Source organism: Folsomia candida, unplaced genomic scaffold (genome assembly GCF_002217175.1).
Source record: "Folsomia candida strain VU population unplaced genomic scaffold, ASM221717v1 Fcan01_Sc004, whole genome shotgun sequence".
Classification (NCBI taxonomy): Eukaryota; Metazoa; Arthropoda; class Collembola; order Entomobryomorpha; family Isotomidae; genus Folsomia; species Folsomia candida.
Genome location: NW_019091196.1, coordinates 2,617,926 through 2,635,818, shown reverse-complemented (window position 1 = coordinate 2,635,818; position 17,893 = coordinate 2,617,926). Strand labels below are relative to the sequence as shown.

The window sequence follows — 17,893 nt, the reverse complement described above, 5'->3', positions numbered from 1 at the left end:
TCAACTTTTTCATGCGATGACGACGGACCGTCAAACTTTGTGGATGTATTCCCTAACTCGCTTAGACTATAAAAATTTCAAAATATTTTTACATAGTCACATATTTCTAGTTTTTTAAGCATAAATATTTCTGCTGTAATTTGAAAAATGTGTAAATTAATTTTTAGATATTTTTTTCACAACATATACATATTTTTTAATATTTGGACTATGCAGGAAGAAATTTTTTAATCGAAGAAATTGGATCACAAAAATCCATATTTTTTTCAAAATACATACATTTTTATTACAAAATATTATAAATATATATATTTTTTTAATATCTCAACGATATGAGACGGCATTTTTTGCTCGAGAAAAACTATAAATTTTTTGAGAATTAATTTTGTAATAGTTTTTTTCGTAAATATTTTTAGTAAATATTAAATACACGATTTTTCTTAAATGCATATCCGCCCTCTGCCTCATTGGTGAATGACTCATTCCACAAATAAACAAAAATAAACGTGCAAATTCCCAGCAATGTCATAGACGAGACGATAGCGTGACTTATTTATATGTGCAGAAACTTAATTAGTCGTTATGCATAATATTTATGAGATCAGGGTTGGTTTCGTTTAATAGCAAATTATTATCGCAATTGATGCCTTTATTATCAGCATATACGATCAAGGTGTAATTGGTATATGTACACATATAGTAGTGAAGGGACATATACACGCAATAATTAACCTTAACCTGCTCTACCTGTCGGGATACGATATCTCTGCACCTGTTAAATTACAGAATGCGACAGGTGCAAAATATTTGACTGTGTTGGTTCTTCCTCATTATTTACAAGTTGCACAGTTTATCCACACGTTGTAGTATTTCTTCATGTCAAACTTTGTAAAATTGCAAATTTTGTAAAAAAAATAATATACGAAAATTTCAGTTAGAATTTTGTTTAACATTAGACTCGATGACTCATCACCAATACTTATATTTGTATTTTTTCGCATTTTGTATTTGTAAGGTTATAATTTAGATGTTTGTAATGTAGGCAGAGTGAAGAATTGAGATTGCCGGATTACGTGCGGCGTGAGGAATAAATTTGTCCATTATGGACCATGGACCACAAAAAATTGATGGACCATGGATTATTGCTCTGATTGAAGCTCACGTTTTTTATGAGATGGAAACAGCAAATTTAGTGATCTTGGACTTTTAACGTTCCCAAAATTATAAAAACATCTTATATTGGCATTTAAGCTTGGCATTTTTTCGAAATAAATTCAGTTTGATAAAATTATTATGAGGAAATTAATTAAGCCGTGTTTCTAAAATGCATTACTGAAATAATGAAACCTTAGATTATAAAGATTCCAGTTTTAGTTTCAATTTTCAATAAATGAGCTGGAAAATTTTCAATAAATTTTATCGAGTAAACTCTGCAAAATCTTATGCAGTTTACAATTACAACACGTAATTATATTTGTTAAAGGGCTTACAAGGCTACTCTGCATCTGCACAATTGTGGAGGAATCTTAATAAAAAAAACAGTATAATTGAACAACAAAATATTTTTGCTTACGGGACGACCATTTTTTCATCTTGGACTATTAACCATTCAAAAATTATAAAAATATGTGATATCGGCATTTAAACTTGACATTTTTACGCAATAAATTCAGTTTGACAAAATTATTGTGCAGAAATTAAGTCGTGTTTTAAAATGAGAATGACACTTTGGATATTCTAGATTATAAAATTTCCACTAAAATATAACGACCCATGATAAAGCTTTTTTCCAACCTTAGAGAGATGAAAACTGGAAAACTCTTGAAATTATGAATTTTTGCTTAAAATCTAGTCGTAATTTTGAAACGTAGCTCAAGTCACACATAACACAAATTGAAGGTAAGTAGTTAAATTGGCTTATCAAAATTTAGTAGATTAGAAAACATTTTATTTATTTGGTTTGGTTTTTCACGGGCTCAGGTAACAATTAAATTGAACGAAGTACTGCGAGCCATAAGCTTTGTGAGTAGCAGACAGAGATCAAAGCAAAAAAGGGTCTATGTGGTACCACGTACAAAAATTGGAAACTTTGCCATAATTTCGAAAATTTTATAGGAAAAATAATTTCGAAAAAAAATTACAGACGAGACCTGTCACGTCACGGGCACAGACACTGTGACTCACAGTACATATGTCAAATCTTAAAATTATCGTAAAGTTTGCAATAAAATGGACTAAAATAGTACATCCATTTTTTAAACACTTCTCTAAAAATGTAATTATCAAAATTATTAAAATAAATCAAAAGTTATTTTTATACACTTCCACATGTATTTGTTTCTTCAAAAATGAAATTATTAAAATAAATCGTCAAAAAATAAGTCAACAGTTCACTAGTTTAAACCGGACAAATAAACACAATCACAATCTTAAATTCATCACATCATTAATCAATCAACAATTAAAATTATTACTCTAAAGAGAAACTTTCACACGAAATATTCAACGTGTCAAAAAAGTAAATTCTCTAAAATTACATTACGAGACAAGCATGTAACAAAGTTCATCAATGTATAAAAAAAAGTAAAACACTAAATTTCAACAGCACAAAAAAGTCAAATTGAGATCAAACTAAACAAAATTTTCGTTTCAATAATAAGTCGTTTCTCCTCCTGAAAGATACAAAATCAAAATTTTTACCAAATTTTATACATTTTTTGAATATTTTTTACAAAAATCTATTACGTTTAAAGATTAAGGGAGACTCCGTTATGTGTATTTCAATGTAAAAAAAGTCAAATGAATCGAGATGAGATTTCCATATTCTTTAATAAATCGTTTTTCCTCCTGAAAAACACAAATCAAAATTTTTATCAAAATTATATTTATACATTTTAAAGATTTTTATTAAAACGTACTACGTTTCAAGATTGACTGAGGCTCCGTTACGGGTAAAGATCTCCCCACAATTTCACCTGAACTGTAGTCGCATTTGAAAGTCACCCTCTTCTTGGTCTTGGTTGTGTCCCAACTCCGTTTTCGGTTTGGTTGAGGTTCCGGTGACAGCGGTGGGGGCGGGACGTTGATTTCGTAAAACTCCTTATAATATCCCGGGATGGGTTTGATGAATTTGGGTTCCGGTTCGGGTTCTGGGTCACGATGAATCCGAGGTCGACCTGGTTTCCGTTTAACCATGGGTTTGGGTCCCGGATCGGGGTGGAGCCGAGGTCGACCTGGTTTTCGTTTAACATTTGCGGTGGCCTCTTCGCTGTTGTCGAGACGCGTCGAGTTCACAAGACTGTCTGAAATCGAAACAAGAATTGCTATAAAATTATCGCAAAAATTCAAAAACTATGGAATGAAAAATTGCGAATTGAACCTGGTTTCCGTTCAACTATGGGTTCTGGGTCACGATGAATCCGAGGTCGACCTGGTTTTCGTTTAACATTTACGGTTAGGCTGACAGCCCCTTCGCTGTTCTCGAGACGACGCGTCGGGTTCACCAGGCTGACTGAAATCGAAACAAAAATTTTTACAAAAAGCGATAAAAATTCAAAAACTATGTAGCAAAATTGAGAATTGAATCACATCTTGGAAAAATTTTGACAAATTGTGCAGACTTTTGTAAAACTTGAACATTTCTCAAATGTGTATCTCGAATTACGAATGACTTTAAGATATTTAGAGTTGTACGAGAAATATCGGGCCTGGATTTATCGAAAGCGAAAATTTTCAGGAATTTTCGACCTGTATTATTCCTCGGGTAATCTTTCACGTTGGGCGGACGTTCCAACTTGGAGAGTTGACAGGCTCGTTGGTAGTAGAAGTGGTTCACCCTCCAATGATCCTCCTTCTCAAGGGCTGTATCAAATCCGGCGCTGCACAAAGTACAGGGAAATTCCTTCGGGTAATCGTCGTCGTCATCTTCATCGTCTTCCGGTGGTTGTGGAGCATAATCGCCCAGCTGGAGGTTGCGAAGAAGCTGGGAATAAAAGAGTTTTATTTTTTTAAAGCGAAGTAATAACAAAATTTTTGGTAGCAGATTTTAATTGGGTAAAATTAATATATCGTCACAATTTTGTTACCAAATGATTTATTTACGTAATTCATCAACGAATAGGACTCGATGACTCGTGACCAAAATCAGCACATTTTCAATGATTTCGCCGCCCTGGGAATTTGTTTTAAAATTCTGGACGACCTTCAAAAAACGTCAAAACCTAGAGTGTACATTTTTTTAATTGGCAACACCCTGCACTGCAAATTTGTGGTGCAGAATTTTAAAATAAATTCCCAGAGCCGAGAAATGATTAAAAATGTTGATTTTGATTTGACGATTTTGGCGATGCGTCATAAATCAAACGTGAAACTTAAATTCGATTTTTGAATCGAATTTTGTCACAATATGAAATTTTGAATTTCCAATAAATAATTCTGTAATAATTAAATAAATCAAGCGACCAATTAACATATTTTTTACTCCGCCCTTTTGAAACTCACCTGTTTAACTTTATCCTTGAAAATGGCAGCCTCCTCTCTTCTTCGGATTTCTTCCACCGTCAAGACTTCAATCTCGATGTCTTCGCTGTCATAATCATAATGCAACGGAACGTTTTCCTCACTGCTGTCGCCATCAGAATAAGTCGAACTAGTATCGGCGGCGTCGCTGTCATCCGTGTCATTCGGCGTGACGGACGTAGACGAAGAGGAGACGCTACTAGTGGATAAATCGGCCAAAATCGCTGCACCAGCAGGAATGCCCATGTCGACGTCGACATTTCCCTGTAACCAAAAAATAGAGGGCCAAATTATACAAAAATGTCGCCGTCAAAAAACCATTTTCCCACTTTTTTTTACCATTTCCTCCGTGTCGCCTTGTTCTTCATTGAAAAACGAGCTGTCATCCGCGTCATTCAGCGAGGACGACGACGAGACGATGTTAGTCGCGTAGATGGGTGGCGACAAAATCTCTGCGCCAGCTGGAATGCCCATGTCGACGTCGCCATTCCCCCGCAACTAAAAAATAGAGGAGAAAATTACAAAAAAAAAATTCGTCATAAAAAAAATTGCTCTTCTATTTTCTTACCATTTCCTCCGTCTCGTTGTAAAACGAGAGTCCCTCAACCGGACTAATGACAACTTCCAACTGGATAGGAACAGCTTCCGGTGAATACACGGCATCCGGCAGGACATCATTTCCAACTTGTTGGGCAAACCTGATCCCCTTTCTCAAGAGAATCTCGTCGTATTCTTCTTCCTCGTCGGAAGAGATCGTCTTCATCGTCTCAGTTTTGACCTTCACCTTATCATCGTCATCAAAGAGAGTCGTCACTGTTTCAACTTTCTCCTTATCATCGTCAATGAGCATCGTCTTCATCTCGTCACTTTCGACTTTCTTCTCCTTCCCATCGTCAAAGAGCGATTCGTGCCCTCGTTTCTTATGCCGGGCGACATGTTTCCAGAGGATCTTCTTATCTCCAAAGGATTCCAAACAGTAGCGACACATCTTGGCCAGATCGGAGTCGATGTCAGCGTCGACGTCGACCTTAACGGTATCCTCTTCGTCGTCCCCCATTTCCTCATCCTCCTCCTCCACTTCTTCTTCTTCTCCATTGTCTGGACTGTCTGGCGGAAGGAAATTTTTAAAGATGTGATAATCCGGTGGGGGTGGGTTATCTTGGACGATATCGCTAAACAAGGTGGTGGTGGTCTCCTCTTCTTCTAGGTCGACGTATTGCTCACGCATATTTATATTTCCCAGAAGGGGGACCCATTTCCGGTGATCGGGCGCATTGGAGCGACGGAAGTGTCGAACTAGGTTGTAGTACGTGCCGAACACAAACTTATCGCCGGAGAGGGAACAGATTGGGCATTTGATTTTGTCGCGGGGGGGAGGTGGTTTGCCGGTGGAGGCGAAAAGTGGGGCCAATTTTTGTAAATTGATTTCATCTGCGGTCAGACGACGACGTCGCGGTTGGCTGTCGACGTTCTGCCGACGGAGACGGGTTTTCTTGGTTTTCTTGACCTTTCTTGGCACCATGATAAGACGATTTTAAGTTAAAATTAAGTTAAAAGTTTGTAATTAACACGGCTACTCGCATTGTTGTCAATGTATTGTTGGAATGTTGTATTGTTGGAATTTGTAAATTCGTAAATTTACGAAAGAAAGAAGAAATAATTTGCAATATTTACATCCAAAAACGAAAACAGACTTCTGTCTGACTGATTGAACGATTTTGAAGGGTAATTTGAGCTTCCCGCGGGTTGGGGTATGTTGCAACCGTAATTTTGAAAATACAGCCCTACTCAAATTTCATCATTTTTTACGAAAAATAAAGCATAAATTGTAAAAATTTGGTCCAATTATTCAATTTAAATTAGGTTTACGTTAATGAGCATAAAAATTTTGTTAGTTTTTAGAACAATCGCTGAGAAACCTAGTTTTATATCGTGGGAAAAAACGTAGCTTTTCTAAATAACTCCCTTCCTCTGAAATTCACTGTTTTTCCCTGATTTTATCGTAATTAGTGATAAATATTTGGAAAAACCCGGTAAAAACTGAAAGATACCATACTTTTACGTAATAAAATGCTAAACTTGTAAATATTTGGGCAAAATTGCACAAGTAATTGAAGAAAAAGTTAATTTGTTTGGTGGGAAAAGTGAGATTTAGGGTAGAAGAATCATGAAATCCAACCTGATTTTCTAAGCTGAATGAAGTATTAAGATTATTCTGATTTCACGTCCTTACTGAATGATAACTTATCATTGATAAGTTATTTGGATAATGTTCGAGACGCATATGTACAACCAATTTTCATAAAATCCACGCTATGATTTACTTTTCAGTATCAATGAGTCTTTTCAATTGCGTTTAAAACGCAGAGAAAATAATTTTCAGAGTGGGACCGTTTAGTAAAAGTATATTTCGCGCAATAATTTTGCACAAAATTTGCAAATTTTATTTTTAACTTTTACTGAAAATCGTTTTCAGACTAGATCGTGGAGAGCGTCTAGTAAATAAAATAAAAGTAGTTCGAACAATAATTTTGCAAAAAACGTACGTAGTTTGTCCAAATTTTGTTTTCAACTTTGCTGAAATTGCCTTAATTTTTTGATGCTATTTGAATTATTAAATTGTTACAAAATTTCTCGTAAATTCAAACCTAAATACTCATATAATTTCCTTATCATTCTGAATCCATTTTATCTTAAATTTTGTAGAAATTGCCAGAATTTTTTTCGACACTATTAAATTTTTACATCGTTACACAATTTTTAGTAAATTGCCTCCTCCTTTAATCCAAACCTTACTTATGCATTATATAATTTCCTTATCCTTATGACTCCATGATAAGCCTCGCGGTTTATGTCACTCGTCACCGCTTTCCATCACCCTCTCGTTTACTTACATACACGTCTAAATAAAAAACGAAATGTAAACTTAGCCGTAAAATACCCACACACGACACAAGAACCCGGGTATTAGATGGATAGATATGTAAATATCCCTACTTTAAGCTAACCCTGCCCTTTCAAACCAAAGTAAGTGAGATGATTTGGATGATGACGATTATAAAAGACAGAGGAGAACAAGATCAAGACCAAGAATAAATGTGGACTTTTCTAAGATAAGACTCGGGCCTTACGGAGTTTTCTGTCTGTCCGTCCGCCAGTTGATGTAAAGCGGAAATTCAGATAGGCAAATCACGTAGTCTTTGGTAACTTTGTAAATCCACTCATCTTCTAGAATAATTTTACAACTTGTACAAAATAAAGAGACGCCCTTGATCTGAGCAAGTTTACAAAAATTTGGGAGCTAATTTCCCTCAAAATATATTTAAAATTTTGTAAAGTTTATGGAATTTACGAATTTTACATACGACTGTTTGAATTGTCTCTCCATTTTTACAACAATTTATAGAAATCAGTATGAACAGAGCATCTTTAAAATAATTAATGTATGAATTGGTGACACACGTTTTTGTGGCGTTTTTATCTTACAAATTTCAAATTTCGCATTTTTTCCTAGGGGAAATTTTATATCTCAAATTATAATTTTTAAAATATAATTCTTAGATTGTATAGTCAACTAGAAAAATTTTCACGGTTTCAACAATATTTTACATATTGTGAATCGCCTCTTTATAACTTCGGAAAGTTTACATAGTGGATAGGAAATAACTCAAATGTCTCTATGTTGTAAAGTTTTGAGTAAAACCTGTATAGCTTTGTAAAATTATGTTACACAATAAAGAGAGGTATTTGATCTGTGCACGTTTACAATATATGTAATGCTGATTTACAATAGATTAACAATTTTTTTCATAAGTTTCCAAAATTCGCATAGGTTTACGAAATTTGCACATTTTACGGGGTTTTACGTCCAAATTGTGTTGCTACATAAGTATCTTATCCGATTTACGTTACAGGTTTCCATACTGAAAAAAATGGCACCATTTGGTCGGAGCTGGAAGACCAGCGTGAATTGCCTCAGTATCAAAAATTTGAATACTAGAATTTGGTGTCTTTTCCCCCCAGCAAAAAAAATTGGGAACTTATCTTAACATTTTCAACTCAAATTTCAAATTCCCAAAAATTTCGAAATTCCAATTTAACCACTCCACCGACTCGGGCCAACCGAAGTTCCACCATTACGGACACAGTCTCTAACTTTCCGTCTCAAGATCACAGTTGAGTTTAGTTTCTGGTCTGGCTCCAAAGCGACGTCATGTCTCGTCCTTAGTCACAAAATGTGCGATACATCGTCACATAAAAATAAAATTGTCGTCTCCTCCATTTCTTGTCAACTGCCGAAGAATTGTATCCAACTTTTCCACGTCACTTGTCACCTTCCGGTTCTCGCTTGGCATAATCCGGATCCAGAGAAAACACGAGTCGTGTTTGTTCAGTTATAATTTCACCATCAAGTTATATTTAGTATAGTTTTTAGCCTCATGTTCGTTTAGTTAGGGGAAGAAATTTCAGAATTTGTCAAATGTGATTTTGGATTTTTATTGAAAATTTCGAAAGCCTGGTATAAACACCGGTAATAAGTTTTTTTTAATTTAATAAATATATAATTTGATTTGGATAAAAGGGCACTTTGGGTTAGTGTGGACACAAAGCAGTGATGGACATTTTTCGAAAATATCGCCTTTCTTTAATAAAAAATATTTTTTTTTACTAAAAGTTATTTTTGTTGTGAATTACAAATTTGGAAAACCACGATTCGTGTTCAGTTTAATTTCGACATCTAGTTATATTTAGTATAGTTTTTAACTTCATGTTCGAGTAGTTAAGAGAAAAATTTTCAGAGATTTTGAACATTTTTTTAAGAAAATTTTGAAAGTAATTTTGTCTAAAATAATTTTCAAATTTAAATTTCTGCCTGTTTGGTTTAAACACCGGTAATAAGTTTTTCTGCCTGTTTGGTTTAAACACCGGTAATAAGTTTTCGTAAAATGTAATAAATAGTATGTCCATCTTTCTCGGGTGTAGATACAAATTAATTTTTGATTTCTTTGATTTTGAATATCGCGTTTTTTAAGTTAAAAATTTAAAAAATTTGCGCCACAAGCGATAAGTCATTGTTGCTGTGAATTACAAATTTGGAAAATAATACGACTCGTGTTTTGCCATCGAAAGTAAAATGGTCTTAAATAATTTTCTGAAATCTATTTAGTCATTTTCGTCTAGTTTAAAAACGGGTTATAAGTTTTTTGAAAAATTTAATAAACTCTTGAATTTAAATTAGATAATATAATTGCTGCTCTAGCTAGTGTGGGATAATTTTGAAGAGTGAATTTTTATTGGAAAATATCGTATCTTTTTAGAACACTAAACACGAGTTATTGTGGATATTTTTTTGAAAATATCGCCTTTTTTAGAATAAATAAATGAGTTTATTACTACAACTTATGATTGTTTTGAACTACAAATTTAGAAAATACGACACGTGTTTTATTTAATTTTAAATTAAATTAACTTTAGTTTCATGTCACAGTTAAGCCAAAATTTTTAGAATTTATCAAATGTGATTTGAAAATATTTTTAGCAAATGTCAACATTAAAAATTTCCAGAAATAATTCTGTCTGTTTAAACGCCGGTAATAATGTTGTCATTAAAATTAATAAATTCAGCAACTTAAATTAGATGAAGCGATTGATTAACAGATTAATGAAGCGAAGATTGTTGTGCACACGAGACAATTGTGAAGAGTGGATTTTTCTAAGTAAAAATATCGTATTTATTTCAAAATAATCAATTTCAAAGTTACAATTTACAATACAAATTTGGAAAAATACGACTCGTATTCAGTTTAATTTCACAATAGTTTTTAACTTTATGCCGTACTTGAGCGAAATATTTCCAGAACTTATCAAATATGCTTTTAGATTTTTTAAAAGAAAATTTCAAAATAAATTTTGCTTTAAATAATTTTAAGAAATCAAAATTTTCTCATTTGTGTTTGTTTAAACGCCGGTAACAAGTTTTTGTGAAATTTATTAAATCTATAATTTGAATTAGATTTCGGGTTAGGGGCACAAGGCATTTGTGGATTTTTGTGTGAAATTATCGTATTTTTTTAAATACAAATATATTTTAATAATAATAATAATAGCCTTTATTATCCTCATTTACTAGTACTAGGGAATGCACAAAAATGAAATATATTTTAAGAAATACATTTTTTTCTGTCTGGCTTAAACACCGGTGATAAGTTTTTAAAAAATTTGTTATACCCTTTTGATCTTAAAAGGTCGTCTCGGACTAAGGAAATTTTTATTTTCATAAAATGAGGTGAAATAGTGGAAGAAATTTTTTTTTTCAAAATAATTATTTTTAATATATACCCAACCATTTTTTTTGTTGATGGAAAAACAACTCTGATTCGCTCAAAAAGTGTTCACACTAACGCGCAGATTTACTTATCCAATTCCACTTTTCTTGAACTAATTTCTGTGATATTTAGGGTTGGAAATCCACAAAATAAAAAAAAACAATATGTGAAAATTGTTCGACTAAAAGAAGAAGTTTTGTGGAGGAAGTCTGGTCTGGTCTGAATTGCAATGTGTTGTCCGACCTGTAAAGGAGCAGCTTATCTGGCCGTGTCCATTTTCGTGGTAAGAAAACAATTTGTCTAACAATTTATGGTCAGGTTGTACAATTTGTGAAACTTTGCAAAATTTTAGCAATTTTGTAAAATCTTGTAAAATTCAGTTAAATTCATGTGAATTACAAAATATGTATGTACAAATTCAGAGAAAAATGTGCTCATTGTAAGATTTAATTCTTCATTTTGAGTAAATCTTTAATTGAGTGTCGTTAAAAAGAGTTGTTTATGAGAAACTTTGGGATCACTTAAAAAATTCACAAATAAAAAAATACCATACCCTCTCAAATGTGTCTGAGTATTTGTCAAATTTTGGAAATTTTGTAAAATTTTTGCAATTTTGTAAAATATTGTCAAATTCAATTCAATTCACGTGAATTAAATACAAAATATGTACAAATTGTACAAGTGCATTCTGTGTTCATTGCAAGATTTAAATCTTCATTTTGAGTAAATCTTTAATCGAATTAGTATCGTTAAAAAGAGATGTTTCTTAGAAGCTTTGTGATTACTTAAAAAAAGTCACAAATTTAAAAAATGCCCTACATTCTCGAAAATGTATAGAAGGATCTGTCAAATTTTGTGAAGTTGTAAAATTTGCCCAATTTTGTGAAGTTGTAAAATTTGTAAAATTTTGCAATATTGTGGCAATTTTGTAAAATATTGTAAAACCTTGGCAAATTTTTCAGATTTTGTTAGATTTGAGTTTATAATAAATAGATCTCCAAACCAAGTGACATTCATAGCGTGCATTATTTTAAAAATTAAAAAAAGCACCACAATTTTTAGCTATTGGAAATTGCATATTTGACAACTTTATACCACGCCGGCTTTACATATTTCATACCAAACTTATGCAACTTTTCATCACTCTGCTTTCTAGAGAATTTGTTAAATATCCCATGAAACCACAATATTTATGTCAGATTTAAGCGACATAAATATGTATTTATGATGCTAAACTATGATTCGTCATTATATAATAACTAGATACATACACTACTTGCCCATGGGTTAATTGTACATATTTACTCCCATTATGGCGTGCCAATTGTTCGTACAAAACAAGTCGTCGCGTAATTTACAAAATTTCCTGTTATTTAACAAGTTTAATCGGAAAAAGATACAGATTTTACCTAACGAATCCGAATTATTTAGCAAAATTCAACACGGTCCAAAGTCGAGGCAGGCGAACCGAAATATTTTTTTATTAATTCCAGTGATATTTGACCAAATTTGGACGATTTTGAGACAAGAATCGAAATTAAATTTCCAATTGAAGACAAAATAACAGATTAATTAACGTATAAATTTTATTTTATGAATCAGAAACTACGAGAAATATTAATCTATAAATAAATATATTTCTAGTTTATTAACTTACCCCGCATTTAAATTTATGAGGCAAACCTTCGTAACTCCGTAAATCCTTCGTAAACTTACGAAGATCAGTTTACGAACCATTTTCGTAAGATTTTGTAACTTTTTTGAGCAAAAATTTCCTTCGAGATGTTTCCACAAGTTTCATCAAAAGTTCGTAAGTTTATGAGTTTAGGGGTCATCCATATACTACGTCATCAAAATTTTTCGATTTTATCACCCAGCCAGCCACCTACCCAACGTAAACATTAAGGGATAGGGAATTTTAACATGGGAAAGATAGGAAGACCTAAGCCACCCACCTACTAAAATTATGATGCAATATATGGACATTCCCTTACGGAGTTATGAGACGTGAATTGAATTGGATCTATGATATTTCTGAATCTCCTCCAATATGCTATAAGTTTTTCTATAGAATTCCTCCCACGAAACATCTAGACTAATTGTTAAGTTGTAATTTGTCTATAATTTTCACAATTGGCGTGTCAACTTTGCATGTAAGATAAATCACGTAACTTTTTTTGAAATGCATAAATTTATTAGCAGAAGGCGGCTATTTATGTATTATTCTCAACTTTATCATTTGGTAACGACCGAAGGTCAAATTTTGTGGGTGTCTTGCCTAACTCGCATAAGTCACTAAAATTTCAGTTTTAAAAAAAAAAAATATTTCTAGGTTTTTTGACATTTTTATATTTCAGCTATTATCTCAAAAATTCGTAAGTTTAGGGGGTTACCGAGTTACGAAGGTTGCAGTGAATCGATTTTATGTATTTATTTATTAAACGTCAGAACAGAAACGTTATGACATGTCCGAAATACTAGCACTTATTTTCATAGACAGGAAATTATAGATGCAAGTTTTTTTTCTAGATTTTAACCAGATTTTGAAAACTTAAAATTTCTAAATCTGTTTAAAATTAATAATTATTAATTTCCAGCGATTAAGGCCTAATTTATACTCGTCATTTTAGCGTCATTTTAATTTCACTTTCACGATCGACTCATTTTATACTTTTTCGGTTTCATTTTGCTTTCACGAAAAATTAACGCCATGCCAACAGCAAAATGATTGCAATTTATAGTTGCGTTCATTTCATTTTGCTTTCATTTTGGTTTCACTTTCACGCCGTTTTCCAAAGTTGAAAGTGTTTCAACTTTTGGGAAATGAAAACGGCGTTAATTTCTTTACAATCAACTGTAACTATGGTCGCACTATATCAGGCTGCATTGTAGGGTTTGTTTATACTTGTTACATCATGTATCCTAGGTTTTATTTTGTGACATATTAAATATTTTTATTTTATTTTGCTTTTCTGAACCGTAGTTTAGGGCAACAATTTAGATTCCTTCCAAATTCAGGATTTTAATTTTTAGTTGCTGTGAAAGCAAAATGAAATGATCGGAAAATTAATGTTTCATGAATTTCTGTGAAAAAGTATAAATTACAACGATGAAAATGACGCGAAAGCTATAGTGAAATTAAAAGTAAATGAAAATGAAATGACGAGTATAAACACGGGGTAATACGCGAAATTTATTAGATCAAAGGCTAAAACCATGTAATTGACGGTGACGAACTTTTCATCTAAATTGTATTAACGTATCGCAACAAAACAAAACTTCCTGTTTTGGAGCGTAAGTTAGTCAATTTATGTAAAATGTGAATCGCAAAAATTTATGAAACTTTCGTACAAAATTGACTCATAAAACCACTAATTTCTTTTGTGTACCTTTTTCTGCAAATTCGCTTAAAAAATTTGCAACAAAATTTGTCAAATTAAATTGATACCAAAAATTTATGTCCAAAAAATAAAAAATAAAATTGTTTAAATCGTGAAGACATATTTAGTTTTGTCAAATTTCCTGTCGTGATTATTTACTTATTTTGGTTATGGTTATTTCACAAATTTCTAAAAAAAATGCAAACAAAATTGTCAAGTTGAATGTCTGAAAATCAACAATGAATGTCAAAAAATACAAAAAATTGCTTAATTTCTCCTAATTTTTGTCTAATATCGTGCCATGATGTTTTATTTATTTGGTGAATGACTTGTCTACCAATTATCGCAAATTACTAAAAAATTTGTATAAAAACAAAATGTAGTAAATTTAATTGATGCCAAAAATTGATACCAAAACAAATTTTTTTTGTACTTAATTCCTCCCCATTTTTGTCTAGTATCGTGCCGTGATGGTGATAATAACAATGATATCGTCGTCGATAACGCGTCGAAAAAGCAGTTATCTTCCGCTCAGCGTTATGGAAGAACTTTTACTGCAGCTCATCTATTTCATCCCATTGTTCACGTCGAGTTGCTTTATCCTCATCGGATTAGAAAGTGTAAGTGGATTTATTTCATGGCTAAATAATCACGCAATTCACGCAGTCCTTGGTAACTTTGTAAAATTTGAAAATTTTGCAAAATACTTTTATAAACTTATGCAAAATAAAGAGACGCTTTGATCTGAGTAAGTTTTCAAACATTTAGTAGGTAATTTTCCTAAAAATATACAAAAAATCACGAATTGTCACCCGTACTAAACAATTTAGGGATTAATCAAATATTTACAATTTCTAAATCCTATTTACATATTTGATTGATGTATACTGGAAAGCTATAAAACTTCAAACCTGACTTTTTCTACTCTAATTTTGAATATTTTTTGCAATATTGTTGTTATTATCCCTTGGAATATCAATTTTTTTAAGAAAACACAAGAGTTTCTATCTAAAAACAAGTACTATCAGGGATCTGGAATAATTATTGCTTTATATATTTTTTTTAAATGTCTTCACGGCGTTACTCTTCCACAAGAAATGTTTACTTTCCTTTAATTTTTTGCCTGATTTGTATAGCGATTTACCTATTTGAAATAAAATGTAGATAGATGAACTCTTATAAAAGTTAACATTATATTTCTACCAATATTTGACAATTTATAACAATAAAAATCAACTCGTGCAGGTCTTAAGAAGTGTTTCGGGTGCAAGTAACCACCACTTGGCACGTGGTTGCACGTGGCACGTGCAACAAATGACGACGGGAAAATAGTTTTCTGCAGTTAGTTTCACCTGTAAGAAACTAATTCACGCCGCCATACTTCATACGGCGTGTGGCTAGATGGCGCACATTTCAATAGCACTTTCTTATTTTTCCCTGCAAGAATTGTAGCAAATCCGCAAGAAACGAAACACTGGACTTCAAAAACCATATCGAAAAATCTTAAAAAATTATTCCCCAAAAAAAACCTCCAAAATTTTTCTTACATTATTTATTAAATACATAATTATGTTTTCCTTAAATTTCCAGAATTCCTTCACCTACATGTTCTACTCCACGCTATCTCTCACATTTACCCTTTTCCTCCGCTACGTTGGCGAAATTTCGTACATTTACGCTCAAAATTGGGACGCCCTTAAGGACAAGTTACCCCAACTTTATCTCCATCTAGCGGTCGACACCTGCCTGATTTTCATACTTTTCCTCTACGCGAGAAACCGACTTCGCTGCAAAGAGCGGGATAAAGATCTTTTAAAAAATTCGAAGGATATTTATCACGAAGAAATGGGGGGCGAAACCTTGATTCATAACGACTTAAAGGAAAACCCGGGAGTGACAACGCCCCTTCTCGGACCGGGTAGTAATATCATAGCTCCGGCGAATTACAATAAAAATGTGAATGTTCCCGCGGAAAAGAGTGGAAATGGGGAAACAGGAGACAGTTTGACTTATTATCATTATCCCCCAATTCGAAGGATTGATTCGGCGCGGGGTAAAAAACCGTTGCCGCCGTTACCTCTAAAAGATGGCGGGGAGTTGGATGACGTTTCCTTAATTCCGCCCCCGGTTCCGTTAGCGGGACCGGATTCGGATGATGATGATGATTAAGGATAATTTCAAATTGTAATTTTTAGAGGAATTTGAATTTTGAAAAAAAAATGAATTTGAATTTGAAAATTTGAATTGAAAGATTTTCACACTGATTGTGTTTAAAATTTTAAACTTAATTATAAAATGAGTTTCAAGGTCCTGACTTGGTTTGTAATATGGAGAAACGTGTCCATACGAAATTGCGATTTGTAATTAAATTGGAATTAATATGTATAACTCCAATTAATTTAGGTATATGTAATTGAATAATTAATAAAACTTGTTATAAAATTAAGCCCCTCCCGAAAATGTAGTTAAATAAATAATTATAGTAAATTATGTATTCATACATAATTAAGAATCTTGGTCTGTTAAATGTGATTCATTAAAACTCTTATAATTAATTAAGCCACTTACTAAATATAAAGGAATGTTAATCTGTGTTATAAATATTGTATATGTGATAAAATTAAATAAATTCCCATCCGCACATGTTTGCAAATACCGTGCAAAAATCTCTTAAGTATGCGAATTACCTTCCAACCTGTCGCTAATTACATTAAAATCTCGCAAAATTGTATTTCCATTACCTCATTTTGCACAAATTTTAATACCAATCTCAATATAAGGTCGTCCCGTACATCTTATATGTCTCCGACTACCTACTAATTCCCTTAATATTCCACGATACCCGGGTATTCCCGATATATACATAAATAGTTATAAACATGACGTCAACGATTTACTCAATCATGCATCAATAAGTTTATGCAAAATCCATGCACAACTCAAAATTATGGCATCCCTACTTCGATCCTTTCTTTGTCTCCATTTTGCATGGATTTTTTTGCATGGATTTTTTTGCATGGATTTTTTTGCATGGATTTTTTTGCATGGATTTTTTTTTATTTATAACCTGACCAGGCATACATACAAACAACTCACCCACCCTGAAACCCGGGTACCGGGTATTTTCCATATATATACCTAAATATTTAAACATAACAGTAATAAATACATAATTTACCACATTTCCCAATTCCAAAATCCATGCAAAACTCAAAATCTAAGCGTCCCTACTTCCTTTCTTTGTCTCCCTTTAGCATGGATTATTTCTTATTTCAATCTCTGACTAATATACGAATTGTACGAAACAATTCCTCATAATACAAGATACCCGGGTATTTTCCAGATATATACCTAGATAGTCAAACATAACAGTAATAAATACATAATTTACCACATCAAAACCCATGTAAAACTCAAAATCTAGGCGTCCCTACTTCCTTTCTTTGTCTCCATTTAGCCTGATTTTTTCTTATTTCAATCTCTGACTAACATACATACGTACAATTCTTTATAATAAACCTGACTAAGCATACATACAACTCACTCACCCACTATGTATGTATGTATGATACCCGGGTATTTCCCCCACCAACCACTTCCCGAATAAACCCACCCGACCATCACACTCGGAACGCTGTCTACATTACATTTCCATAAAGTGGGACATGT

The 17,893-nt window shown here is 32.7% G+C and overlaps 1 protein-coding gene across 2 annotated transcripts; it reads left to right on the top strand.

The window, feature by feature from the left end:
- The first annotated feature begins 8,722 nt into the window (after nt 1–8,722).
- Nucleotides 8,723–16,898, top strand: LOC110848891. 2 transcript variants are annotated; one of them, XM_022096234.2, is made up of 4 exons: nt 8,723–9,049; nt 10,977–11,127; nt 14,683–14,844; nt 15,815–16,898. In XM_022096234.2, exons 2-4 carry the CDS (start codon nt 11,074–11,076, stop codon nt 16,391–16,393), a joined length of 795 nt encoding a protein of 264 aa, XP_021951926.1. In that variant the 5' UTR covers nt 8,723–9,049; nt 10,977–11,073; the 3' UTR covers nt 16,394–16,898. The 2 variants fall into 2 exon arrangements, with proteins under 2 accessions (XP_021951926.1, XP_035707380.1); XM_035851487.1 differs by lacking the exon at nt 8,723–9,049 and adding an exon at nt 10,707–10,717.
- Nucleotides 16,899–17,893: the final 995 nt, after the last annotated feature.

Bases quoted from the DNA above. Each gene is read 5' to 3' on its own strand.
- LOC110848891 (XM_022096234.2), top strand. From the start codon at position 11,074: ATGTGTTGTCCGACCTGTAAAGGAGCAGCTTATCTGGCCGTGTCCATT. The intron at 11,128-14,682 runs GTAAGAAAACAA...ATTTTTGTCTAG, and splicing joins TGGCCGTGTCCATTTTCGTG to TATCGTGCCGTGATGGTGAT. The intron at 14,845-15,814 runs GTAAGTGGATTT...TTAAATTTCCAG, and splicing joins TCCTCATCGGATTAGAAAGT to AATTCCTTCACCTACATGTT.